Source organism: Geotrypetes seraphini, chromosome 16, assembly GCF_902459505.1.
Source record: "Geotrypetes seraphini chromosome 16, aGeoSer1.1, whole genome shotgun sequence".
Classification (NCBI taxonomy): domain Eukaryota; kingdom Metazoa; phylum Chordata; class Amphibia; order Gymnophiona; family Dermophiidae; genus Geotrypetes; species Geotrypetes seraphini.
This window is the reverse complement of record NC_047099.1, coordinates 47,447,415-47,474,567: the sequence shown is the minus strand read 5'-3', so window position 1 is coordinate 47,474,567 and position 27,153 is coordinate 47,447,415. Positions and strand designations below refer to the sequence as shown.

The 27,153-nt window shown below is 45.3% G+C and overlaps 2 protein-coding genes across 4 annotated transcripts; both read left to right on the top strand.

Moving 5' to 3' along the window:
* Positions 1 to 651: 651 nt before the first annotated feature.
* Positions 652 to 11,599, top strand: MRPL4 (mitochondrial ribosomal protein L4). Of its 3 annotated transcripts, none has more exons than XM_033924127.1 (9): positions 652 to 825; positions 2,138 to 2,201; positions 3,899 to 4,070; positions 4,349 to 4,400; positions 7,917 to 8,034; positions 8,544 to 8,650; positions 9,177 to 9,286; positions 10,534 to 10,607; positions 11,293 to 11,599. In XM_033924127.1, the coding sequence occupies exons 1-9, from the start codon at positions 781 to 783 to the stop codon at positions 11,436 to 11,438; spliced, it is 888 nt and encodes a 295-aa protein (XP_033780018.1). In that variant the 5' UTR covers positions 652 to 780; the 3' UTR covers positions 11,439 to 11,599. The 3 variants fall into 3 exon arrangements, with proteins under 3 accessions (XP_033780018.1, XP_033780020.1, XP_033780019.1); XM_033924129.1 differs by lacking the exon at positions 652 to 825 and adding an exon at positions 1,300 to 1,422; XM_033924128.1 differs by lacking the exon at positions 652 to 825 and adding an exon at positions 1,548 to 1,586.
* Positions 11,600 to 11,732: 133 nt separating this feature from the next.
* LOC117350118 (cell adhesion molecule 4-like) lies at positions 11,733 to 25,363 on the top strand. The gene is made up of 5 exons (XM_033924126.1): positions 11,733 to 13,632; positions 18,507 to 18,773; positions 20,639 to 20,923; positions 21,975 to 22,235; positions 23,387 to 25,363. The coding sequence occupies exons 1-5, from the start codon at positions 13,428 to 13,430 to the stop codon at positions 23,482 to 23,484; spliced, it is 1,116 nt and encodes a 371-aa protein (XP_033780017.1). The 5' UTR covers positions 11,733 to 13,427; the 3' UTR covers positions 23,485 to 25,363.
* The last annotated feature ends 1,790 nt before the right edge of the window (positions 25,364 to 27,153 follow it).

Sequence of the window (27,153 nt, the reverse complement as noted above, 5' to 3'; positions counted from 1 at the left end):
GCCGTACAGTGAGAGATTAGAGAAACTGGGCCTCTTCTCCCTTGAAAAGAGGAGATTGAAAGGGGACATGATCGAAACATTCAAGATAATGAAGGGAATAGACTTAGTAGATAAAGACAGGTTGTTCACCATCTCCAAGGTAGAGAGAACAAGAGGGCTCTCTCTAAAGTTAAAAGGAGATAGATTCCATACCAAACGTAAGGAAGTTCTTCTTCACCCAGAGAGTGGTAGAAAACTGGAACGCTCTTCCGGAGTCTGTTATAGGGGAAAACACCCTCCAGGGTTTCAAGACAAAGTTGGACAAATTCATGCTGAACTGGAACGTACGCAGGTAGGGCTAGTCTCAGTTAGGGCTCTGGTCTTTGACCTAAGGGCCACTGTGGGAGCAGACTGCTGGGCACAAAGGACCACTGGTCTGACCCAGCAGCAGCAATTCCTATGTTCTAAAATGGGCACAGCGTTGGGCGCACCTGCTTGTAAAAAGTGGGCATTGCCATTATATTCTTGTAATGCATTAGCCAGGGAGCGTCCATTGGCCAAATTAGCTGAGCTAGACTAGCAATCCCCCACGTGCCACTGCGCATGCACGGATGCAATGTGATGACATCAGAGGCGTGCGCGGACGCCCAGGCTCCTAACTAGCGGAAAGTGCTGCTTTTGAACGGCCCTGGAGCTGGGTCTCGCGCTTCGACGTCATCGGCGCTGGCCAGCGCGACCTCAAACGTCATCTCTCCTGGACGGAAGCCGCTCGATCGACCTTGTGTGCCACGGGCGCGGGGGATGCTGCCGCTGTTGAGGCCGCTGCTCCGGCGGAGCGGGAGCCTGGTGAGAGGCGCGTGCTGGGGGGGGGGTCCGCTGGCGCATGCGCACAGGCTACTGCGCCAGTGACATGATCGTAAGCTCTTCAGAGCAGGGACTGTCTTGCAGGATATCCGCAACGACTATTTGCCTGCGCTTCCTTCTGGGTATGCAAATCTCTCTCATGCATATTCATTGCGGATGTCCTGAAAACCTGGCCTGATCTCGAGGACTGGACTTGGGCAGCCCTGCTCTATTGTATTGTATTTATACTATAGAAATAATAAATAGTAGTAGTAGTAGTCTGCACCATCGGAGGAAAACAGCCCCCCCCCCCCCAAATAAAGGAAGGATTATTCTCCTGGCATGGTTTAGTCCAGTGGTTCCCAACCCTGTCCTGGAGGACCACCAGCCCAGTCGGGTTTTTGGGATAGCCCTAATGAATATGCATGAGAGAGATTTGCATATAATTGAGGTGACAGGCATGCATATTCATTAGGGCTATCCCAAAAACCCGACTGGCCTGGTGGTCCTCCAGGACAGGGTTGGGAACCACTGGTTTCGTCCAGGGCTCTTTAGCAGCAGGGCAGCATTAACTGTCCACTGGGACCTCCTAGTGGCATGGTAAGGGGGGTAGGTGGTCTTCCCCGGGTGCCCTTTTGGTGGGGGCTCCACCTACCCCCGTCACGTCCCTTTTTAAAGTTTGTGGCGTGAGCAGCAGCTCTTCTTATGACATCATTTCCTGGACCCGCACCTAGGAAGTGACGTCGGAGGAAGAGCTGATGCTGGTGCGAACAGCAGAGTAGGGTTGCTGCTTGCGCCGTGAACATTAAAGAGATATGGGGGAAGGGAAGGGCATGCGGGTGGAAGGAGTGGATGGGGGTGGGGCAGCACCTCTCCCCCCTCACTATGCCACTGGGTCCCCCATTGTGGTATAGAATATTTTTAAAATTCCTACAAACAGGTGTTGTGTGGTTCCACTAGCAAAGATGCTTGCCAACTCCTGCTGAGACAGTGCACAGGATGTGGGGGACATGGACACATTTCTATAGATAGTGGCACTGGCCCTGACTTAGGGTTACCAGAAATCCAGGAGAATCCAGACATGGCCTCTTTTGAGAGGACAGTCCGGGTGCCCAGAAGGATTTCCAAAACCTGGCAGTTTGTCTGGATTTTGGAGGTCCTAGTTTGTCCATGTCTTAACTCTGCCCTACTTATCAGGATTTCTACAGTGAATATTCCCCGATTCACATAGTATGGGTAGATTGCCTTATATTGAAATTTAGTTTATTAATGATCTGCTATGCTCACTGCTCTCTTTCTTGTGTTTTATTAACAGCTTTGCTCAGCCTTGTCCTCGGAGAGAGATCATGCCTCACCTTTGCAACCACTTGATACATCTGGTGCGTTCCAAGTCATATCTCTCTCTTTACTTCTGACCTTCACTGGGGCTGGGAATTTTTCTGAGAAATGGGTAGTGAAATTGTATAAGTTGGGAGATGGCCAGAAGTGTGAAATGCAGGATCTAGTGTGACCTATACCACAGGGCTGGTACAGTTGGTACCCTTCCATTCTCAATAAAAATTAAGTGACAAGTCCTTCATCAAACATATTTGTGCTCTTTCCGAATCGCTTGCAAAACTTAAAAAAAAACTGAGGCTAGAAACCATTTAAGTTAACCTACATTCTTTTACATTGAATCAGTATATATTTTGTGTGTACAGCAATTGGAGTGCAAGAGTATACAAGTAATGCAGCTATATTTGTAACCCCCAAAATATAAATATTTATGAAGCAATTCAGCCTTATCTTTATCAGCTTCTACATATTCCTCCCCTTCACCTTTGAGTCCTGCTGCTTTTTCTTGCTGAATGCCCCTGGCAATATTTCTTGAGGGTTTCTTCACAGGTAAACGTTTGTGTACCCATGGAAAAGCCTGTTAGAAATGGGCTCCTGTAGAAATAGAATCTGCCTAGGTCTTATAGACGATGATGTTGCCAAAGCAATTATAAAGAAAACAAGGAAAATACATTTCAGCCCCAGGAAGGGTGGGATTGAGTGAAAAAGATACAGCACAGCTCCAGGAGCAGGACCACAGAAGACAAACTCACATAGGGATGGCAGTATGGTAGACCCTGATCGATTTTCAGAGGATTGTGTTCATGAAAAGCTAGCTAAACTAACGGTGGACAAAGCAATGGGGCTGGATGGTGTACATTCGAGGGGGCTGAAGGAACTTAGGGAAGTTCTGGCAGCTCTGCTGGCTACATCATAAGGCGTATGGGGACAGACTTAAAGATCTTTATACTTTGAAGGAAAGGTGAGAGAGGGGAGATATGATAGAGATGTTTAAATACCTATGTGGCAAGTCTCTTTTCAGTTGAAAGAAAACTCCAAAGTGAGAGGGTGTAGAATGAGGTTAAGAAGCTCAGGAGTAATGTAAGGAAATACTTTTTTACAGAAAGGGTGGTAGATGCGTGGAACAGTCTCCTGAAAGAGGTGGTGGAGACAGAGACTGTGTCTGAATTTAAGAAAGCCTGGGATAGGCATGTGGAATCTCTTAGAGGAGACAGTGGATGCTGCGGATGGGCAGACTGGATGGGCCATATGGTCTTTATCTTCACAATGCAAGTGTTAAGAGCCTTAGCTTATAACAATAATGCTTTATGACCTCACAATGCAGGTGTAAAGAGCCTTAGCCTATAGGGAGAGGAGGGGATAGTGGATGCTGTGAATGGGCAGACTGGGTGGGCTATTTGATGTTTATCTGCTGTCATGTTTCTATAATAAAGCTCTATGACCTCACAATGCAAGTGTAAAGAACCTTAACCAATAGGTAGAGGAGGAGATAGTGGGCAGACTGGATGGGCCATTTTGCCTTTATCTGCCATCATGTCTCTGTGTTTCTAGGCAGACATGCATTTGCAAAAGAGAAAGTTATCAGTGGGTGCCCTGCTGTATCCAGATTTAAAGAAAAGTGCTGAAGTTAGATTTGGAGACCTAAGCCAAGAGCCAGAATTGTGGGTGAGGGAGGAGTTATTTCCACAGGGATACAGTGGTAGTTTTGTCACCTCTTCCCTCTCTCTTTCTTGGCTTGTAGTAGAGAAACGGCCTGTGACTGATTCTGTTCTTCCTATAATCCGGAAATGCAGCATCCCGCTCCCATCACACCTAATAGCCGGGCAGGCCTGGCTAGAGTCCCTTCTCCACTATGATGATGAGCGTCTGGGCCTGGTGGACCTGCACCCTGATGTGTTCACAGTACCACCCAGGTAAAGGGCTCCAGGGTTTTGAGAAAAGGTAGGTGGGTGGCTGTCCTGTGTTTGCAAGGCTGGATGTACGTTTGTGTTAGAGTTTTCTTTGTTCTAAATTAAGAGAATATTGAATTAATATTGGTAAGAAAACACCTGAATTATTTCCCTGCCTATGGCCCCAGTGTTAGGGGCACTGACAGTAAGGGGCCTATAGAGAGGGGATGGAATGGATGTGAATTTAGGGAGGGGGGCTGAGGGGGTTAACAGATAATATTTGTGATTTTGTGTTTCACCAGGATTGATATTTTGCATCAAGTGATCACGTGGCAGCGAAACTTCAAACGGATAGTAAGTGTTTGTGCGTAAAAGGGAGAAGAGGGAAGAAATGGAAAGAGTGTGGGATACAAAGAGAGTGACGACTAAGATCTTCCATCAGAGCAGATGATCCTTGGGGGGGGGGGCATGTACCCAACCTATGACTTCAACTTAAATCTGATTATTTTATTGATTAATACATAAATACAGGGTTGTTTTTTTAATGTTGTGTTCTTGGGTACTGTCACGAATTACAAGTACCTCAACCCAGGCAAAGATGGGACCGTGAGAGCCTTCTTGCAAATACTTCAGACAGCAGGCCCTTTTTTTGTAGGAGTCGAGTCTTTTTGAGCATTACATAAAAACAACATTTAAAAAAATCAAACAAAACAATTAAGACCAATAACCATGAGCAAAGATGAACCAGGTGATATTACAATATATGAATGTATATGCAAGGATTATCAGAGTTTAAAAGACAAAGGCTCAGTAGAGGTTTCTACCATGGCCCAGAGCGCTAAATTCTCTAACGCTCATAGGAATTCTATTCCCTATCTCCCTCCCATGATCTTCCCCCCAACCCTCTTCCCCAAGCATATCTCTCCACTATCCCCCCTCCCCAGAGGAAGCATCTCTCTCCCCCCCTCCCTAGAGAGAGCATCTCAGTCTCTCCCCTGATCAATCATCCCTTTCTCCTATTCCCCATCTCTCTCTCTCCCCTATCCCCCCTTCCCCAAGCATATCTCTCTCTGCCCTATAATCCTCTCCTCCAAATAGAGAATGACACGGTGACTGTTTCCTGCTTCTAGCCGTGGAGATGGGGGAAGAAATTGACTGTTAGCCGTGGGTACAGTGTAAGAACAAGCTGAACTACTTTCACCTAATTTGTCTATTCAAAACCCTGACGAAGCCGCATGATAGCGGCAAAACGGGTTCCCGTCGGAAAGGATATGATGCATGGAGATATAACGGCGATATTAAACATGCCGTCTTAATTTTCTCATCTTACATCGATCTTTAAAAAGATAAGTGCCATTTTTTGGCTTATACTTTGCTTCATCAGGCTGATAATTGTATCGGTCTTCTAGATACTATTGTATTACACAATTGCTATTTGCACAGCTTAAATATGCTTAAATGCACAGTTCTTTGAAAATATTGAGCTAGCTAAAGCACTAGCCACTTTAATGTTATTCAAAAAAAGCCCCAATATAAGCTAATACGCACAGTCTTAATATTTAATAGCTATAAAATTATTTATATTTTTAAACATCATTATGTAGGGTGGCTCACATACACTAATAATGTTGATGAATTAAGTCAAATCATTACATATATGTGAAGGTTTTTATGATCGACGAAAGATATCCACGCCACAATTTCATTTTGGATGATATTATTATGATCCTAGGAGTGGCAATTCTGAGATCTTTTCCTTCACTTTGTAATATATGATTGAATGATCGGACTAATGTCATCAGAATTATTGCTCTTTTGATTAACTTTTTGTGGAGAGAAAGGGGAAGCATGCCGGCCTTTGGGGGGGGGCCCTGGTGTCCACGGATGTAGGGGGTCCAAAGAGAGGGGCATATGCCGGGGTGGGGGAGATGAAGGGGAAGAAATAATGGGTCTGAAAACAGAGGAGAGGGAGAGAGATGGTGGAAAATGGGATGAAAGGAGGGAGGGAAAAGAAAGGGAGAGAAGTTAGACCTAAAGGATGCCGCGTATGTCTAGTAGCGCTGTAGAAATGACTAGTAGTAATAAGGACTCAGTAATTTGATTAGATGAGTACCAAGTTGGTGTTTGTTTGAAATGATTTTCATAAACTTCCAAGACTGACTGTATTAGCTCCTTTACTTTATGGCTGCACGTGACATTACAAAAATGAAAGAAAACCCAGAAACAAGGGATTGATGACTGAAGTGTTAGGCTCAACATACAGCATTGTGGACATTGCTATGATAAGCTCTGATTAACCCATCTTAGTCTAGGTGGAAGTATCCATCATATATAATAAAACCCTAGCCGCGCATGCGCACTCTTACCTGCGTGATCTGTGATCCTTAGGTCCGTGGCCGGCAGGAGTGCGCATGCGCGCATACATCGCTCCCTCTCTCCATGAATGCCAGGACTGGCCGGCAGCGCTGGACTCCCTGCTCTCCACTTCTCAAGCTGCGATATCGGCTCCTCTCACGAGCCTGCACCAGCGTCGGAGAAGGCTTCCGACACTGGCGGGGATCATGAGAGGAGCCGCCGCCGGCACTTTTAAACTTTAAAAAAAACCTTCGGCCGCAGCAGACCAGCCCACGGGAAGGGAGGGGGGCCGAAAAAGAACATGACTCCAGCTACAGGAACGCAGGCTAGACCGCGGGAAGGGGGAGGGGCTGAACGGAGCAGACAAGATCACGTTAAGAGAAGGGAGGGGCCGAATGGAGCAGGACAGCTCGCAGTAAGAGAAGGGAATGGGGATTGGGGGAAAATGCTGCTACTGCTTCACAGAGACCTGGAGGGAAGGGAAATATCGCTGCTGCTTCTGCAAAGGAAAGTTGGGGGGGGAGAGAAGGGAATGGGGGGGGTGGGGGAAATGCTGCTACTACTTCACAGGGACCTGGAGGGAAAGGGAAATACCGCTGCTGCTTCTGCAAAAGAAAGTGGGGGGGGAGGAGGGAAATGCTGTTGCTGCTGCACAGGGAAATGGGGTGAACATGCTGCTGCACAGGGAAAAGGAGGGAAATAATGACAGACAGACAGACAGTGGGAGGGAGGGAGACAGAAAGAAAGGAAGAAAGACACGGGCAGGGAGAGGGACAGAAAGACAGACAGAAAGGGGGCCAGGGAGAGAGAGAGAGACACAGCGGGAGGGAGAGAGACAGAAAGACATACATATATTCTAGCACCCGTTAATGTAACGGGCTTAATGACTAGTAATGATTTAAATACAAAGCTCACAAAGTGCCCTTTTTAATGATGTCGAGAGTGAGAGAGTAATTTAATTGGTATTATTTAGAATTGAATTTTTCACAGTTTACTTGCAGTTGGCCAAGTGCTCACTAGGTGACGATATTGCTCCACCAATCACTAAATTTGTAACTTCCTTTTTTTTTAAGGAAATTTCTCCTTTGTTATAGGAGGCTCAGCGGATTTGGTAGAGAATGACAGGGGACAAATTTTGTTCCTATGGGATCTATCTCCATCCCTGTCCTGTCCTCGCAAGTTCTGTTCCTGCCCTATTCCTGAAAGCTTTGTCCTCATCTGCACAAGCCTCGGACATTTATGATTTTAAAGTGTCTGAGGCTTGTGCAGATGAGGACGGAGCTTAGGCATTGGTGGAATGAGGCATTATCACATCACAAGTTGAGCGATTTTAAAGCGTTTGAGGCTTGTGCAGATGAGGACAGAACTTGCTGGGACAGTTCTGGGATGGAGATAGATCCCATAGGGATCTCTAGTTTGCAGTAAATCTGTTGTGACATTGTTTGACTGGACGAGAGAAGAGGGAGAGTGTCTTTCTATTTTTGCTCTTGTGCATTCGTTGTGCCTTTATTTCAGAGCCACGCAAGAGTGAAAACTCGTGCAGAGGTGAGAGGAGGTGGGCGGAAGCCCTGGCCACAAAAAGGAAGTGGCAGGGCACGACATGGGAGCATCAGGTCCCCGCTTTGGAAAGGAGGTGAGAGTCTGTCACAAGAGACATGAGGGGTGGGGGGGTATACGGACAGTCTATCCACAATGCTGAGCTTTGCATTAGGGAAAATGTTCAAAAGTTCTCTCTCTATCAGTTTGTTCACATAAGATCAGTGGCTTAGTAAGAGAGGCGACTTCACTTCCTCTCCCACTGTTTCTCTTAGTTGGCGCAAGCAGCAACACCAGCCTGCTGCTCGCTCCAGCGTTGGCTCTCCCTCTGACATCACTTCCGGGTCCTGCGGTTAGGAAGTGACGTTAACGGGCGAGCTGATGCTGACGTGGGCAGTGAGTTGGTGATGCTACTCGTGCTGGGGAAGGGGGGGAGGGGCACCTCTCACCCTCACTACGCCAGTGCATAAAGTCAGGACCTCGAGTGAGGCGCTGTTTCTGATCTCTACTAAGCCACTAATTACATCATTCCTTCTTTGCCCGTGAGTTGGCTGATTTGAAGGGCAGGTGTTTGCGTTGTTATTCGCCTGCATATCTGTTTTTCAGGTGGAGTAGCTCATGGGCCCCGGGGCCCCACAAGCTATTATTACATGCTTCCAATGAAAGTGCGTGCCCTGGGGCTGAAGGTGGCACTTACCACTAAGCTGGCTCAGGTAATCCGTTGGGCCGTTGTGGCACCTGGGAGATTTGGGGGAGGAGAGGAGACAGATATTTTCGTTTTCAGTATGCCTCGCTTGATTCTGTGCTGCTAGCAGGAGTGGAGGCAGATTCATCTTCCCTCTGTGGCCTAAGCTACTACTTCGAGCGTTGGGTCCTTGGGCAGGAAAATGACTTGTGCAACTGATTGTAATGCCCACCCTGAACCATAAAGAAATCCCCTTTGGCAGGGCAGCTCTCAGCTTCTGAACTAAGAAATGTGCCCTTTGCCGTTTATCCCGTGGTTCTAGCAGCACAAAGAACTCTTTGGACGTTACAAGGCCAGTATTGCTGATCAGAAAGATGGTGGGGTCTCACCCTGGGGGATCTTACCCTTTCTTGGAGCCAGCTGAGAGTCCCCCTAGTGGTGTAACACTGTTTCCTCTCTTGGGGGGGGGGCCTTACCCACTCTTATCATTAGTGTAGTGTCTGAATGCGCCATGCCACATCTCGTAATAATTTTCTCCTTATTTAACTCCTTAGGACAACTTTCATGTCATTGACTCTTTGGAAGTTCCAACTCCGGACCCTCAATATCTCAAGGACTTGGCCCGATACCGACACTGGGGGGATTCGGTCCTCATAGTAGGCATGTGAGTATTTTTTGGCAATACTGACTGGAAGGGGGGGAGTTGAAGAGGTGTTTGATGATCTTTGAGAGGCAATATTTACCATTCATACTAAAATATCTCCCCAAACCCTCACCCTTTCTTTAACTGCACACTCCTTTGGCATACCTTACCGCTATGTGGTGACAGGACAGCATAGGACTTATTGCTTCCCCTCCTCCATTGCTACTGCTACTCCCTGATCTCTGATAAGGCAGCCCTGTAGCATTATAAATTGGTGTGTACAGCATAGAGCCACTGAGTCCCAACCCCTCTAATGTTCTGCTGGAAGAGACGGGGTCTGACAGAGCTTGAATGTGTGTCTGTGCTTAGAGGGCTTGCACCATTAGAACCTAAGAATAGCCTTACTGGGTCAGACCAATGGTCCATCAAGCCCGGTAGCCCATTCTCACAGTGGCCAATCCAGGTGACTAGTACCTGGCCAAAACCCAAGGAGTAGCAATATTTCATGCTTCCGATCCAGGGCAAGTAGTGACTTCCCCCATATCTTTCTCAGTAACAGACTATGGACTTTTCCTCCAGGAACTTGTTCAAACCTTTCTTAAAACCAGCTACGCTATCCACTCTTACCACAACCTCTGGCAATGCGTTCCAGAGCTTAACTATTCTCTGAGTGAAAAAAAGTATGTCCTCCTATTGGTTTTAAAAGTATTTCCAGTGTCCTCTACTCTTTGTCATTTTTGACGAGTGAAAAATCGATCCACTTGTAACTGTTCTACTCCACTCAGAATTTTGTAGACTTAATCATATCTCCCCTCAGCTGTCTCTTATCCAAGCTGAAGAACCCTAATCTTTTAGAGCCAGCCTCGCAGAAGTGTGGCATTGGTGGCAGCTGAGGGAGGGGGAGATCAAGCCCTGCAAGAGACAGGGGTGAAGTGGGAGAATTGCTAGGCAGAGGTGGTGGAGAAAAGGGGAGATGCTGGATGGCCGGGGTGGAGATGAAGGTACCCTGAGGGGCAAGGGAGGGGGAAAACAGTAGAGCCCCTAATCAATCTGTGGGGAGGGAGGGAGGACAGGACCTGTACCACTCCTTGAGGAGGAAGAGAAAGTTTGCCTGGGGTCTGCTCCCTGTAATGGCAGCCCTTTGCCCTGTTCTGCCTTCCCCCTTTAATTTTCCCAGTCTCTGACAAACTTTTCTTTTGTTTCTCTCCTCTGTTAACATTTTTTTTTTTTTGCTGGTGGTGTGGGAATGAAACGGGCTCCCTGTACAGTAACAACGACTTTCCCGAGAACATCCTTCAAGCAACAAGCAAATTAAGGACCATCACCCTGATCCCTGCCATAGGTACGAGGAAAACATGGGCTGCACAGAGCGACACCATCATAAGAATATAAGACTCGCCTTACTGGCTCAGACCATCTAGCTCAGCATCCCGTTTCCAACGCTGGCGAAACTTAGATGGCAGCCGACCTTTTTCTTCTAAAAGAAATTAACGCACAGTGTGTAGATGGGAACGCACTGCCAGAGATTATGGTAAAGGCGGATAGCATAGCAGGTTTTAAGAAAGGTTTGGACAAATTCCTGGAGGAAAAGTCCATAGTCTTTTATTAAGACATGGGGGAAGCCTCTGCTTGTCCTGGATCGGTAGCATGGAATGTTGCTACTCTCTGGGATTCTGGAATCTTGCTATTCTTTGGGTTTTGGCTAGGTACTAGTGATCTGGCTTGGCCACTGTGAGGAGGGGCTACTGGGCTTGATGGACCATTGGTCTGACCCAGTAAGGTGAGTCTTCTATTCTTAAGGTGGACAAGTGGATCTGGGGTGTGTCGGAAACCTTTAGTGGTAGCCACTGCTTTTACATGTGTCTCGGAAACTTTGACACCATTTTGTTTCCTAACTAAGGAACTGCAGTTGGTCTGTTGGCTGTTGCATTGCGAAGGCCAGGGTTTGGTCGCAGAAGAAAGGAGACGATTCACTACCGAATCTGAAGTAACATTTGGTTTTTTTGTCTGCTTTTCCTCCTCCCCAGGCTTGAACGTCTACAGCATCTTGAAGCACCAGACCCTGGTTCTGACCCTGGATACTGTTGACTTTCTGGAGGAGAAGCTTCTGTGGCAGGACAACCGATTTTCCCCCCTCTACCCCTTCAAAATGCCTTACAGTGACTTCCCCTAGCACCAGGGGCAGCGGGAAATTCAGAATGCTGCAGAGTTTGAACAAGCAAAAGTGTTGAGCAGTTCTGCTCTGGGCTGATAATGCAGGAAAAGAACAGACTTCACTTTGCATTTTGTTATATTTTTAATTATAATTTTCATTAAATAACAATCCGTGTTAGAGCCTCTTGTGCAGCTGCAGTGTTTTTTTTGGGGTTTTGCAATGGCTTTTTGAGGGGAAGCACCTGTAGAAAGAAGAGGAGGTGTCCCAGAGATGATATCTGTCCTTGGCCGGTTCCTGTCAACCTGCCGGGAACTGGACTTCATATCTCAGATGCTGGTGATGTTTCTCAGCAAGTAATTCCAACAGCTCTTCTGAAAACCAGAAATTATTGCCATGTGTTCTGTCCCTTCCGAACTCTCATCACCTTTTCCTTTGCATTTTCTGAGAGAGTGAGTGGAGTAAATTGCAGATAACACCAGGAGTGGATTACTGAAGTTAGTGGGATTTGGAACTGCTGGGCTGCACCTGACTGGAAAGGTACATTAGCTGGAAGAAGGTGCCCTGTGGCTTCCAGGCTGCTCCTTCCCCTGCTGGCTGCTTTCTTGACAGCAGAGGTCGACAGTGATCTGTACCTACTCCCTGGCCACTCCCCCTGCCTCCCTGGTGATGTAAGGAGCCCGATCCAGACCAGAGTCCAGAAGAAAGAAACCCCACCCTGAGAAGAACAGTCAAAGAAATAGAAATGAACAAGGGAGAGCTGAACTCTATAAACTTCCATTTGGCATTTTGTAGTTCATTTATGTTAGGTACAATCAAGCATTTTCTCTATCTGTCCCAGCAGGCTTACAATCTATTTAACGTACCTGAGCCAATGGAGGACTGAGTGACTTGCCCAGGGTCACAAGGATTTGAACTCTGATGCTGAGGCTGTAGCTCTAACCACTAGGCCACGCCTTCCTCACCTTAACCCCTGAGGCAGGCGGATTTTTGCCAAAACACGGTGCCGTGTCAGGTCCATTGCATGTGTTTTGTGGACTTATCTCTCCTGCCTGGGTGTTCTCCTTAGTTTGCTGGACATCCCGTGTTCGTCCCTACTTCTTTTATTGTGGATGGAGGGAGCACCTCGGCACACGTCAAATAAAAATAACCCAGGCCTTTAATCCCCAGTCACCCAGTTCAGTCTGACTTGCTACTGGGTTATGGTACCCTGAGCCTTTATTTATAAATATCTGGGGGTTTATTCTGTTTTTATACAGTATCTTTTCTCCTCTCAAAAACAAAATCTTATTTGGGTTAATCAATGCGGCCACAGTGGAGGCCCCATACCACAGCTTCTCTGTCTAGTCTAGCCATTCCATTACTGCTGAGTTAATGGCTTCAAATCTCCATCCTTCCAGGAGGCATGAATTCTGCCTGTGCCGACAGCTCAAACCAGTGGCATCCCCTCTTTATTTTTACAGTCCTTGATGTTGTGTGGCCTGATCTGGGGGAAGGTGGTATTCCTCTTTATAAGATGGATTTTACAAGGGAGTAGAGGGCTGGCATCCAAGCAGAATTATTGCATTGACCTCTGAGTTTCACTTTAAAAACATTCTCGACTGATTGGTTTTTTTTTATGATTTGACCTGTCAAAGGAAGTGAAGAGAACGCTAACAGTATGTAAACAACAGGAAATCTGAGGCAGCCCCCCCTCCCCCACCCAGCACTACATTTCACATACGGGACTTATTCAGAAGCCTGAGAAGGAAACAACCATCCCACCCTCCTCACGACTGATCAAAAAATGATTTAGTTAAACTCAAGGCAGCAGATTCTCGCTCACAAAAATATTCCAGAGGTGATGGATGGATAGAAAAAATACAATCACTCACACGCAGCACAGTTGCAGAAATGGAGGCGGGAAAGGAATGCCAAACACCCTTACAGGGCCCCCCCCCCCCCAAAGAAGAACTGGGGATGTTGCCTACCAAAGCAAACTAGCAGCCAGCGCCGTAGCACTTGGGAGAAATGTGCCCTTGCATGCAAGAGATTCCTTTGTTTCTGGAGACGAGCAGGGGCGGTGGTAGTGAAGCAGGAAGTTGTGTCATCTGCTTACACTTCACAGGGTTTCCCTTTGGTATTTCTGGGTTAGCGGGCTCTTTAACCACCATGGACACTCGCAGTGTTTATCTCCAGCTGATCCTGGCCTGTCTCCTTTGCTCGACTGCCCTGGGTAAGTTGATGTCAGCGTTCTCAAAGACTCCGTTCGAGGAAGGGGCTTTTACATTGTTTTAAATTTACAAAAAATATGACCCCCCCCCCCCCCTTTGGTGATCAGGAGTAGCTGAAAAGCATGTGGTATCAGATATGCTGATAAGCTCTAACTGAGAAGGGCATAGGTGTGGGGGCCAATAAGAACAGCTTGGAAGATACTGTGATGTTCTTCTAATGGGGGGGTGTTCTTATAAGAGGCACTATGACTGTTCAGAAGGACACATCAGTGACTGTGGAAATATGCTCTTATAAGGGAGGAGTTTTTGTAGCGGATTTTTACTTTCATAGGAACGGACATCCTGGAAGCTCAAGAAAGATGTTCTTATAAAGGGGGGTCTTGGAAGAAGGATTTCTATAAAGCAGGACACACTGGGGGCTCAATAAAGATGTCCCCTCTCGCCTTCATTCCAGAATTTCCTTCGCCTCACGCGCATTTGTACCACATAGGTATTTAAACATCTCTATCGTATCTCCTCTCTCCCTCCTTTCCTCCAAAGTATACATATTGAAGACTTTAAGTCTGTTCCTGTACGCCTTATGACGAACACCACCAACCATTTTAGTAGCCTTCCTCTGAATCGACTCCATCCTTTTTACATCTTTTTTTGAAGGTTTGGTCTCCAGAATTGTACACAATATTCTAAATGAGGTCTCACCAGAGTCTTATACAGAGCGCCTGGTAGACTGGTATAGCCCTTACGAATTGTTATGATGAGATATATTCTACAGGCTAACAAAGAAAATTAGCAGGTTAGAACCTAATTTCTCCTTTTTCCTACTGGCCGTTCCTCTCCCTTTTCTACTTATTTGGCCACCTTAAAATCATCACATCCATGTTCTGCTCCTCTTATGCACAAAAATTCTTCCCCCCCTAAACTGAACCATTCCCTCCCAAATGCAGGACTTTGCATTAAAGCCAAATTCCAGACTATTCTTCAAGCTTCGCCGGGTTCTTCCTCGTGTTATCCACACCATCAGGTATGTCTACCCTACTGCAGATTTTGGTATCCACAAAGTAGCAAACCTTTCTAGACAGCCCTTCAGCAATATCACTTACAAAAAAGTTAAAAGAACCAGCTCAAGAACCAAACCTTGCAGCATACCACTGGTGACATCATTCTCCTCAGAGAGATCTCCATTGACCACTATCCTTTGTCGCCTTCCACTTAACTAGTTCCTGACACAGTCAGATACTTCATGGCCCATACCAAGGATACTCTGGTTTATTTATTAGTTGTCTATGTGGAACAGTGTGGTTCTTTATTAAAATGTAAATATACTACATCTTGTGCTCTCCCTCAATCTGGTGCTCTGGTCACTCCTGAAAGAAATGAATCAGATTGTCTGATGAGACCTGCCTCTGGCAAAAGCCATGTTGGCTTAGATCCTGTAATCCATTGGACTCCAGAAACCTCCCAATTTCATGAATTTGTTTACCACTAAGGCCAGACTAACCAGTCTGGAGTTCCCAACCTTCTCCTTACATCTGCTTTTGTGGAGAGGGACCATATCTGCCCTTCAACCAGTCTTCTACAAACACACCTGACTGTAGAGAATCCATTGCAAAGATCAGACAGCGAAACCTTCAGAACTTCCTTAAGTTCCTTCAGTCCCCTCAGATGTAAGCCATCTGGCCTCACTGCTTTGTCTACCTTTAGCTAGCTCATGTCTACTCTTTATTAATAATAATAATAATAACAACTTTATTTTTGTATACCACAATACCACAAGCGGTTTACAATGCAAGAGACTGTACTTATTCAGCGAAGATGCAATGCAAGAGAATGTACAGTGCAGTTGAGAGCAGTTTACAATGCAAGAGACTGTACATATACAGCGAGGATACAATGTCAGAGAATGTACCATGCACTAAAGAAATTTATCAAAGAGGAAAGATTTGACAGATTTCCTGAAGGATGAATAGGATGGAGCAGATGAGATGAGGGTAGTCAGGCAGTCAGTCCATCTGCCAGCTTGGAATGAGAGAGTTTTGTTAAGGAATCTTTTGTAGGTGCATCCCTTTGGGGATGGGTAGGTAAACAGATAGCCATTGCGTGTGCGATTGGTACCTGGGAACGCAAAGTGGTATGACAGGTATATTGGGGACGAGCCGGTTAAGTTTTGAAGCAGAGGCAGGCAAATTTGAAAATGACTCTCGCTTCTATTGGTAACCAGTGAAGTTTTCTGTAGTAAGGGCTAATATGGTCTGACTTTTTGAGGCCATAGATGAGGCGGACGGCGGTGTTTTGAATGAGTCTCAGACGTTTAATGGTTTTCTTGTAGGAGCCCAAATATGATGTTGCAGTAATCAAGGGTGCTTAAGATTAGGGCTTGGACCAGCAGTCTGAAGGAGGGGAAGTCGAAGTAATGTTTGATGGTACGGAGTTTCCAGAGGGTGTAAAAAGGTCTTCGAAGGTCAGGCAGCGGTCCAGGATGACTCCAAGAATTTTGATGGTGGAATTGATAGGGTAAGTTAGACCGTTAAGTTGCAGGGTGGTGGTCGTTAATTTGTGGTTGGGGCTTGCAAGGAAGAATTTGGTTTAAGTCTGTGAACAGCAGTGCACCCCTGTTTCTTGCTAGATATATCTTCCCTACTCTCCCCATAAGAACATAAGAATTGCCGCTGCTGGGTCAGACCAGTGGTCCATCGTGCTCATACGGCGGCCCTCTGGTCAAAGACCAGCGCCATAACTGAGGCTAACCTTACGTTCCTAATGTAGCTGTTCATCTCGCATCGATCACTATTCCTTGTGACAGGTCCGAATTCGAGTGCCCTCTGGGCTGCAAGAAACAGGGGTGCACTGCTGTCCGTAGACTGAATTCACCACTGAGGCTGGTGAAGAGTGTGGCTTTACTCTGATTGCTTGTTTCCTGCATTTTTCTTGGGGTGCTTGTATTTCATCATTCTAGGCACACAGACTGCAGTGCACAGATAAGCCCTTCTCTGCTCACATGCTCATGCCCTGACCAGGGAGTTGCCTAGATTTCACAGAGAAGGTTTCCTGTTCCTCACGGGTAACTCAGCAAGGAAGCAGATGACAGGGACAGTGGAAATGAGAGCCCCTTCCCCCTCCCTCCTGTTGGGCTTGGGTTTTCGTATCACAAGCATTCGTTTGTCACCTTTGCACTTCACTTAACCAAGTGAGTGCAGTGACAGTCCTCAACTGAGAACTGTATGGTAGGCCCAGTGCTCTTCATAAGCCTTAATTCTAGCCACTAGGTGGCCCACAATGCTTGGATCTGCTCTACTTGTCATCCTTCCCCATTGGACCTGTGAAGGCTTTTCTGTAGTATCTCATGTAATTCAGGAGGCGATCCCATGTCTTCAGACTCTATGCTCTGGACATGTTTACCTTTGGATTCCTTAAAATTGGCTCAGTGGCAGTGCCTTTGTTTTTGGCTTCTTAAGGCCGTTTCGCCTCCAGGTCTCTTCTCATATGTTCCTGACTGGTTTGTCATTCACTGACAGGTCTTTTCCTGCTTAGTGACTGCTAGTTCTTCATTACCAAACAGATATGCAACTGTTTGATTTCCGCATCCCAAACAAACACACGCTCTTCAGTTTACTCATTTTTACTTTACCTCATTCTTTGTATTTATGTTTATATTTGGGGGTTTTGTTTTTTTTTACTACTGTTAATGCTGTTAACAAAATTGTATGTTGAATTATACCTGCTATACATCGCCTTGGGTGAATCTCTTCAGAAAGACGGTTAATAATTCCCAATAAATAAATCATTCAAAACATAGTTGCCAAGCCTTAGAGCATGTCTAACTTCGATTTTTGTAATTCCTGGATTTGTTCCAGTTCTTTAGACTCGTATTTTGTGAGTCGCTATGAACTGTGAGGTATGAGCGGATTATAAATACAAATACATTAATTTCTTTCTTTTTTTTTTTTTTTCATGCTTTTCTTTTTGTTGCGCTTGGTTTCAGTCTGAGCTGGACAATCCGTTTCTTGTTTAACTCAAGCTTTTTCTTCCTGTTTTCCGAAAGCAGAAATATGTTCCTGTTTTCAGAACATGCTCCACACCCTTCCCTTTCTACATGATTCCCCCCCCCTCCTCCCCGCACCCTCTGTAACTTTGGTTTTTCCATCAGCACTGGGATAAGAAAGCCACAATGTGACCCAGTTCCCAGAAAGAGATATTTGTCAATTTCAGGCTGTGGCTAAACACGTTGAAATGAGATACCAAAATGCCAAACAGAGCTGTTTTAAAATATAAAAACAATATTTGGATGTTAAGCAAGGGTCACCTCAATTGTGGAAACAGTATACAAAAATCTCCCAGATGTCAGACTCACAGCTTTTCTTATTGTAAACCGCCTTGAACTACCATGGCTTTGGCGGTATATAAGAATAAAATGATTATTATAATGCATGTAGTTTGTTATTAAATTCATGATGCTGGAGCTCTCGGGGGTTGGGTACTTTTTTTGCAGTTATGGGGTTACATTCCTTTAAGCTTCCATGAAGAAACTGCGCAGAGAACTGACAAATTAGGACAATCGGGATCTACAACACTCGAGAGTGGCACTGCCAGGAATTCTCAAACTGAACAATAATTCTGATTTATTTAAAGTAACATACATAGTAGATGACGGCAGATAAAGACCCGAATGGTTCATCCAGTCTGCCCAACCTGATTCAATTTAAATTTTTTTAATTTTTTCTTCTTAGCTATTTCTAAGCTCTACCCAATGATGGCTTAAGCAGAAGAGAGCTGTTCTCAAAGGCACATCCAACATTGCACATGAGACATTTCCATCTCAAAAGTAGTTCATGCAAATAGTAAGGAACCTTTTTTTTCTCTCTTCTTCTCCTTGGAACAGTGTGCAGCAAGTCTTGTAGCCTCTGGTTAGTCCCAAAGCATCCAGTAGTCCCGTATGGCACTGATATAGTGTTGAATTGTAGCACCTCATGCACCAATTATACGAGTCTAGACTGGGAAACGTCAGTGAGGAAAAACCTGAGCCGAGGTGTCCAGTGGGTGGCGCTCTACATTTCCAAGCAAAGTGCGTGGACGTTGACGCCGCAGTGCTATCTCATTCACTCCGATGGCTCTCCTGAGCTCTCCTCCGTAAACATCCTTTTTTACAGTAAGTATGGTCCATTCTGCTATCAGCAGTACTTTATACAGTGGTGGTTTGACTAAACTACAATTCGGATTTACAGCTTCTCCAGAAAACACCTGCAAGATTCATCCATGGTGTGGGCCAAGTTGAAAGAGCATCTGCTTTATTCAAGTTTATTGTATTTAATATACCACCTAAAAATCTTAAGCGGTTTACATTAAAAAAAATTAATACAAAAGTTTGAATAAGTAAAAACAACAAAGGGAAAAAAAATAATCTAAAACTAGAACGCATATCACAAGATACAGAAGGAAAAAATGGGAAAAGAATACTTCATTTATAAAATGTATGTTCCAGCATAACTCCTTAGGTATGGACAGATTTCAATCAAATGTATCAATTACAATCTGGGAAAAAAATACTGTGGGGGTGGGAAGGGGGTGACATGTAAAGAATCATCGAAAAAGACAGATATTGCTTTGACCAATTGTGTGAAGCTTGGGGAATGATGTCACACTGTGCTGTCATTGCTGTAACAATGCCTTCAAAGAAACGTAATGTAATTGGCCAAGTGCAATCAAAGCTACATCTAGAGCTTCAGAGAGAGTCCAGCAGCATAAGGATATGAAAAAGAGAGCTGCTACATCTAGAGCTTCAGAGACAGTACAACAGCGTGAGGCCTGACTACAGGATATAAAAGATAAGTGTCTAATCCATAGTTTTCGGGATCGCTGAGATATAGAGAGGGCCATTCTTGCAGCTGGAATTTGGATAATTGGGATTGGGATATCCGGGTAACGCCGGATGATCAGCTAGTATAAAATAAAAGAGGTGGGTGGGAGGGTAAGACCAGGAGGGTAGGTAGGATGTACAGAAGAGCCCTAAGAATGAAAGAAACTCTAGGGAACAGGGGTTTCTTTAAACGTGGAAAGCATGGTTGCCTATCAAGCTGCCAACTGAATTTAAAGTTGCAGGCCCCCTAGTGTAAAACAGAACACCATAAGAGCAGTATTTAAAAAATTAAAAAGTTGTTGTTACTCTGTGCCCGTGACACGCTCCCTCAAAACTATTTTTCAAAACTAGCTAAGCAAATGGGTGTAAAAGTGTTTTCTGTTAACCTATTTTTTTTTCTGGGTTAGATTTTTTTTTTTTTGGTGCTAAGGGTTCCTAAATACATCCAAATAAGAGTTATTCCTGCACGATCTCCAGATAGTACGTACAACACAATCTTAGGAGAATTCCATTTTCATTTTTAAAATTTATTTATTGAAATTTTGAAAATATAAACAAGAAAACAGAAATATAAAAGGAAACATGATCTATACAGTGGAAAGGATGCAACAGGAGAACAAAAAGCATCCAGATATAATAATAACATGGAGACAAATTTTTCCCTGTCCCCATGGGAACTCATTTTCCCATCCCATCCCCGAGAGTTCTTTTCCTGTCCCAGCTCCATTCCTGTAAGCTCTGCCTTAACCGCACAAGCCTCAAACACCTATGATTTTAAAATGTTTGAGGCTTGTGCAGATGAGGACGGAGCTTGTAGGAATGGGGCAGGGACAGGAAAAAACTTGCCAGGATGGGAAAATGAGTGCCTGCAGGGACGGGAAAAAATTTGTGTCCGCGTCATTTTCTAATTCCAGTGTGAAGGTGGCACACTTTGCCAAGTGTACAGATTTTGGGGACGTGAAGTCATCTTTATAAATGAAGGTTGTATAAAACCACAGACCATCTGAAAGAATTTCCAGATAGTGAGAGCCTAGAATCCATCTTGCTATTCCTTTGTCACCTGACCTTGCGATTGAATTTATTCACTTACTCAGAAGCATGGTAACGTTTTTTGCTCGTCTTCTGAAATAAAAAAAAAATTGGCTTTCATATTGCAGCTTTTTCTTCTCCGGAAATCCATCTGAGAGATGAAATTGTGGCAGGCCAGGAGCAGAAAGTCACCTGCGATGTGTCCAGCATGGTTGCTGGCGCCACTCCGTCCGATATTGAACTCACTCTCAGTGGCGCTGGCACGGCGCTGGCACAGAACCGAAATCTGTTGCTGGAGTATGTCTTCACAACAGGTGCCAAGCACGACGGGATGGTGCTCGTCTGCACTGCCCTGCTGCAGGTGGCTAACACGATCCTGATAAAAAACAAGACCGTGTTGATGACGGTTTTCTGTGAGTATCGTCCTCCTTTGAGCCTCAGGTACAGCTGACAAGAGTGTGTGCTCTCAGGCCGAGAGATGCAGGTGGGGTGGTGGAGAGTGCCCACAGACTTCTGATTCAGGGGCAGAAGCAGTACCTATTAGCTAACAAATAGCGCCTTCTACAGGCTAAATGGTAGATCTTCTGTCAGGTGACATTCCTGTCTCTGTAACTCATGTTCTAGGCAGGGTGAGCAGAAGATCCCATCTCCCTCTTCCGCCCAGGCGAGACAATCAGCCCAATCCATCCCCCACTTGCTTCCCTCGCTGCCGCTGCTTACCTTTTGAAGAGTCAATCTTTGCGAGCAGCATGGCCTTCCTTCTGACACAGTCCACCTCTGCAGAAACAGGAAGTTGTGTCAGAAGAAAGGTTATGGGGCTGGCGCGTGCAGTGTCTTTTAGTCATGCTGCTTGCTGCCAACGAAGATCGGCCCTTTAAAGGTACACAGGAGGAGAGGTTGTGGGAGTTTTTAGCTGGCAGGGTTTGGGGATTTCCACTAGCAACATCATAGATAGGCTGCTACTAGGTGGGCCTGGACCCTCCCGTGGCTGTACCACCAGTCACAGGTCAGGTTTGAAGGTTGTCCATGATGAATATACATGAGATATGTCCGCATAGGCACTGCCTCCACTGTATGCAAATCTGTCTCATGCATATTCATTAGTGATATGCTGAAAATCTGACCTGCCTTTAGCACTCGGAGCCTTACAGGAGATGCCCTTCCCTTCAGCGTAAGAGGAAAGGGGATGGCAAAAAAGCCACCACACAGCGGAAGAGCCTTCAGTTAGTGACGCACAAAACCCAGCTCCCTTCCTCACTTCCCAAACCACAGTTCCTGCCCCCTTTTCTCAACTGCTAATGCCCTTTCCTGGTGTCCCGACTCCCAAACACAAACCAATGCCAGTCTACCTTCACAGCACCAAACACAAATCAAACAGGCGTAAATACTTTCAAGTGTTCTGGAGCAGTCCCTGAAGGAACATGCTTGACAAATTCTCCTTTCTCTTCTCTTTTGGAAAGCCAGACAAGCCCACCAACACCAGTGTTTTGACAGAGCGGAGGGTGTTTCAGGTTGGGGAGAATTTCACTGTGAGCTGCCGCAGCACGGGCAACCCAGCCCCCAACTTCACCTGGCGTCTGCCGTCCAATGAAAGTGTTGAGGTGGCCAGTGATGGGAGAATGGTGTCCGTGTACTCTGCCACGGTTGTACACAGCGGAGACTATGAGTGTAATGCCAACAACAGATATGGGCTTGGCACAGCTCGTGCGAACATCATTGTGGAACGTGAGTGTGCACCCTCCAATGTACAAGCAATCCACTATCTCTTATATGATTTTGTAACAGAGTCTTACAATGGTGTATCTCAAATGAAAGACCCAGGCAGCCATCCTCAATTCATTTTTCTACTGCATTGTCTCAGTCTCCGATTTTGCCCCTCGCTCCACCGCTTCTGAGAGTGCTCTAGGCTCAATCCAGGCTTCACTTCCCTCTGCCTCCCTGCTGATGATCTGTGCTTCTTCCTGGCTTTCTCAAATTCTCTACCACCTCCTGTGAGACAGTGGGATAGCTATGGGTGGGCTCAGGCACCACACTGCCCTCTTCTCCTCTCAACTCCATGATTTCCCAGTATCTGCCCTTCTAGCTCCAAACCCCGTCCTTCCCTAGTGTGCATTACAAGTGTCCCCGGCATCAGCAGCAATTCATTCGCTCTGTTGTGTCCCACCCTCACTAGTGTCGCTTCCTGTTTCCTGTCTGGCAGGACATGGCAGAGAGAAGGTTGGGGCTTGCGCTGGCAGCAGAAATGAATCACTGCTGGTACCAGGGACACCCAGGGAGGGATTAGGTTCGGAGTTAGGAGGGCAGATGCCAGGAGGCCGTGGAATTGAGGAGAGATGCTGGACGGTGAGGTAGATGTTAAAAACCTGGTTTTTTCATATCTCCTCAAGGAGGGCCCTTCCAAAATACTGGGTCTGGCTAAACCGCTGCTGTGAGAGTCTGTTCTAAGAATCAAGCTCTTTTTTTTTTAAATGAAGGAATATGTGCTAATGTTCCTCCTGAGAGTAGGGTTACCATATGGCTCCAGAAAAAGGAGGACAGATTGAGACATCCATGTTTTACTTGCCGTGAAAGCAATCCGTCCTCCTATTTTTGGAGCCATATGGTAATCCTAACTGAGCATCCCCTGTTGCAGGCTCTGGTTCTGAAACTTCTGTGAATTGGGCTGGATCTTGTGACCCGGCTGGCTCCTTCTACAACACTCGGACCTCAAGTTTCAGAGGTGAAAGATCTAAATTTTACCTTCCAGCCCCCCCCCCCAAAAAAAAAAAAATATATATCAATGGGATCCTGAGACTTCATCTCTATTGGGCAGTATTAAACAGCTTTTATTAGTCATTGGTTCTTAAAAGTTTAAATCATTTTATTGTGTTTTGCAGAGAAGAATGTCCCACCTTGGGCCATCGTGCTCATTGTCCTTTTCGTACTGGGAGGGATTGCTGTGGCTGCCTTTCTCATTCATCGTGCTTTACTCTGAGGTTGCACAGAGCAGAACAACGTAATTGCTAGCCAAGTGGCGAAGACTGCTCACTAGGATTGGGCTTTCCATGAGCCGTAGCTCTGGGTCTTTCCTCTCATTTGTAGGGTTAGATCAAAAGAAATACACGTATTTTTTAAAAAATAGGTTATTCAAGGTAGCATTGAAGAGAGGCACTGAGAATATGTGGGGGTGGGGGTGAGGTACCTACAGAGATCTGACATGGCAGGCTGCGATCCATGGCATTCCCCCAAAGAACCTGATTCACTGCTACTCCCAAAGCAACACACTGGTCTCAAGTAAAACAGAAGCTTATGTTCCAGAGGAAGTCCAAGAGAAAGAAACGGCCATACCTGTCGTGTCTCTTCCTGTTTTTCGTATCAGCACCGGCAGTAACACCTCAGACCAGTGGTTCTCAAATGTGATCCTGAAGATGCCCCAGCCAGTCAGGTTTTCAGGATCTCCACAATGAATATCCATGAGAGTGATTTGCATGCAAATCTCTCTCATGAATATTCATTGTGGAGATCCTGAAAACTTGACTAGCTGGGATGCTTCAGGATCAAGTTTGGGACCCACTGCTTCAGACCCTACTTATTTAAGACTGGGGTGTTTTTTTAGGGGGAAGGGCACTGTGTTTCTGACATTGGTCTGCTATCAACCAGTACAGCTTAGGAAAATTTATTCCTCAAAGCAGCAGCCAAAAAATGTACAAAGTGCAACTGATATTCTGTGTGCCCATCTTAAGAGATTTCCTAGGTCAGTGGTTCTGGATATCCCTAATGAATATGCATGGAAGTGACAGGTATGCAAATCTGTCTCATAAATACTCATTAGGGACATCCTCAAAAACCGACTGGCAGTGGCATAGCGAGGGTAGGAGGCGCCCCCACTTCCCACACCAATACCTCTTTACATATTGGCCAGCTGCTTGCTTGGAAGTGATTTCAGAGGGAATCAGGCCAGCGCAAGCAACAGCTTAGAGTGGCAAAGATTTTAAAGAGGTACGGGGGGGGGGCGGGGAAGGGAGGCTGCGAGTGTGGTGTGGGGGAGGGGCATCCCCCAAAAGATGGTGCCCGCGGCTCCACCCTCCATTACTACGCCACAGGGCAGGTTTTGAGAACCACCATCCTAGTGCAAGGCATTAGACCTGATCCTTTTCCTGCCAAGCCCAACCCGCATGGTAGGAGTGTAGGCAATAGAAGGCCAGCTTTCATGGCTTCTCCTTCCAGAAACTACAGAAACCGATTCTATTTCATCAGCATTATGGATCCATGCAAAGTCCATTAGTGAACATATATCTCACTAACTACTAGATCTGGTACTAGCCTTCATGGATGATATGTTCTGTTTACTGGACCCGAATGAAGCTTGGAACTTGAAACTAACTAGAGTTTAGTTAAATTTGTAATCTTTACTGTTTTTCTGATATTGATATTTATAAATTCACATTGTTAGTTTATTCTTTTTTTCCTTACAATGTAACCATAATACTTCATTTTCTTGGATCGCTTGTTGTTGGTTGTTGTTTGTTTTTTTTTTGGGGGGGGGTTATGTTTTGTTTTAGTGTTCTGTACTTATTTTCTTTTTTCCCTTCTTAATATATATGGGGCTCCTTTTACGAAGCGTTTGATTTATAGTTCCTTTTCCTTTCTTTTCTCCTTTTGAACCTTACGGGTGGGACCTTCCCTCATGTGTTTACCCTAAATGTTTTACTATCCTATCATTCGATATAGTTCTTCTCCTTTCTTCCAAATTTGTTTCACTTTGTCTGTCTGACTTATTTTATGCATAACCCTGATTTTAAATTGATGTGCTCCGCTTAGAAATTTGATAAGCGGACTAACAAATTTTAAATAAACTAGGAAACTTGGATATATATCTGTTATATATGTGATATCTTCTCATGGATGCTTTAATTAGATTGTAAGCCTGTTCAGGACAGAAAGGGTAGCTCAAAATGCCGATGGGGCTCATAATCGAAACAAAAATACATCTAAAAATCCACCCAAGTTGGCACTTAAACGATCTAAGTGCCGATAATCCAAATGGGTTTTTAGATGTAACCAGAGACTTTTTAGGCCTCTGAATCCTGCTGTGCGCCCAGAGCTGAAAGGGGTGTGTTTGAAGGAGTGGTTAGGGCGGGATGTGGGCTGACCTAGACTTAGGGGTCCTTTAACAAAGGCGTGCTAGCTGTTTTAGTGCACGCTAAATGCTAACGCGTCCATAGGATATAATGGATGTGTTAGTGCACGCTTAGTCCTTAGTAAAAGGACCCCCTTAGTCGTCCTGGAGGAATAATTGAAGGTTTGACGAGATTGCTTAGATGGAACTTATACGTTGTGACTTAGGCGATCTAAAAATAGGTATAAGTGCCCAAAAGGTATCCAAAGTGACCAGATAACTACTGCAGGGACAAAGTAAAGACCCCACACACTCCCCCTGTGCTCACTTACCCTGTTGCACCCCCCATAAAGTTCAGAACAAAAACGTACATACCTGCCTCTGGAACATCAGCACCTGGCATAGGAAAGCTGCACAGAGGTGGCTTAAATAGTTTGGGGGTAGGCTAGTGAACAATAGGAGATCCCAGGCCCATAAGCCACTCTAATCACTACATTAATGGTGGAAAATATTAGCCCCCTCCCCCCAAAAAAAACCCCTACTGTACTGCTATATAAGTGCCACCTGAAGCCATAAAAGCTATTGGGGTTGTAGACTGGTGGGTATAGTGGATTTTGGGGGGCTCACTATGACCTATAAGAGAGTTCTGGTGAGATGTTTGCGGCACCCTTTTTGTGAAGTTCACAGCAGTACGCTGTAAGGTGCCCCTGTGCTTTGTTGCCATGTCTGGGTTACCGGTCCATTACAATTATGGCCCCTCCCACATCCAAAAGGACTTGTTCTGGATGTCTCAGACTTGGACAAGAATGTGGTATAAAGATCGACGTAGTGGCAGTCTGGATGATCAAACGCCTGGACGTACAGAGAGCCGATTAAAAAAAAAAAAAAAAATCTTTTGGATGTACTTTTCGAGAATGGACCTTTTGAGGTTGCCAACTTTGGGTGACTAGTGCCCTACATCCAAATCGGACTTGTATGTTTCTTTAGATTATGCCCCTGTATGTATTAATATTGTAAGTTCAAGCAGCATATCAAATACAATAAATCCAGTCCAGTCTTCTCCAGGTCCTACATTGATTTCCTCCTCCTCTCCTTGGGAGCTTTGATCTCCAGACTACAAAGGAGGAAAGGCAACTGCGAGTGCTTGAGAGCTACAGACTCAAAATAATATAATAAACACATCATTTTCAATAAAACATTCCATGAAAATAATAGAATAAGTTAAATGCGTAAACACAGCTCTTTGGAGTGGGAGAAAGGAAGTTAATTATACAACAGCAACACCAAGAAATCAAATTGAGCTTATTTGTTTGTAGCTACAGAAGAAATGCCAGCATGGGCGTCCACAAGAGAGATCCTCAGCTTCAGGCAAATTCGAGTATAGCGGGAAGGATGAATGAAAGTTCTTTCTGTTTGTGCACATAATTTTTGTTATTTTTTCTAATGTATTTTTATTGTTTGTGATGTTTTCATTGTATTGCAATTCACATGCTTTGAGTTAAATTAAAAATGAGAGACTAACTTCTGCTGGCTGGGACTAATCGT

Coding starts and splice junctions, on each gene's coding strand:
- MRPL4 (XM_033924127.1), top strand. CDS start 781: ATGCTGCCGCTGTTGAGGCCGCTGCTCCGGCGGAGCGGGAGCCTG. Junction 2,202..3,898: donor GCAACCACTTGATACATCTG/GTGCGTTCCAAG, acceptor CTTGGCTTGTAG/TAGAGAAACGGCCTGTGACT. Junction 8,651..9,176: donor TTACCACTAAGCTGGCTCAG/GTAATCCGTTGG, acceptor TTAACTCCTTAG/GACAACTTTCATGTCATTGA.
- LOC117350118 (XM_033924126.1), top strand. CDS start 13,428: ATGTGCCCTTGCATGCAAGAGATTCCTTTGTTTCTGGAGACGAGCAGG. Junction 13,633..18,506: donor CCTTTGCTCGACTGCCCTGG/GTAAGTTGATGT, acceptor TCCTTGGAACAG/TGTGCAGCAAGTCTTGTAGC. Junction 22,236..23,386: donor TGCGAACATCATTGTGGAAC/GTGAGTGTGCAC, acceptor TGTGTTTTGCAG/AGAAGAATGTCCCACCTTGG.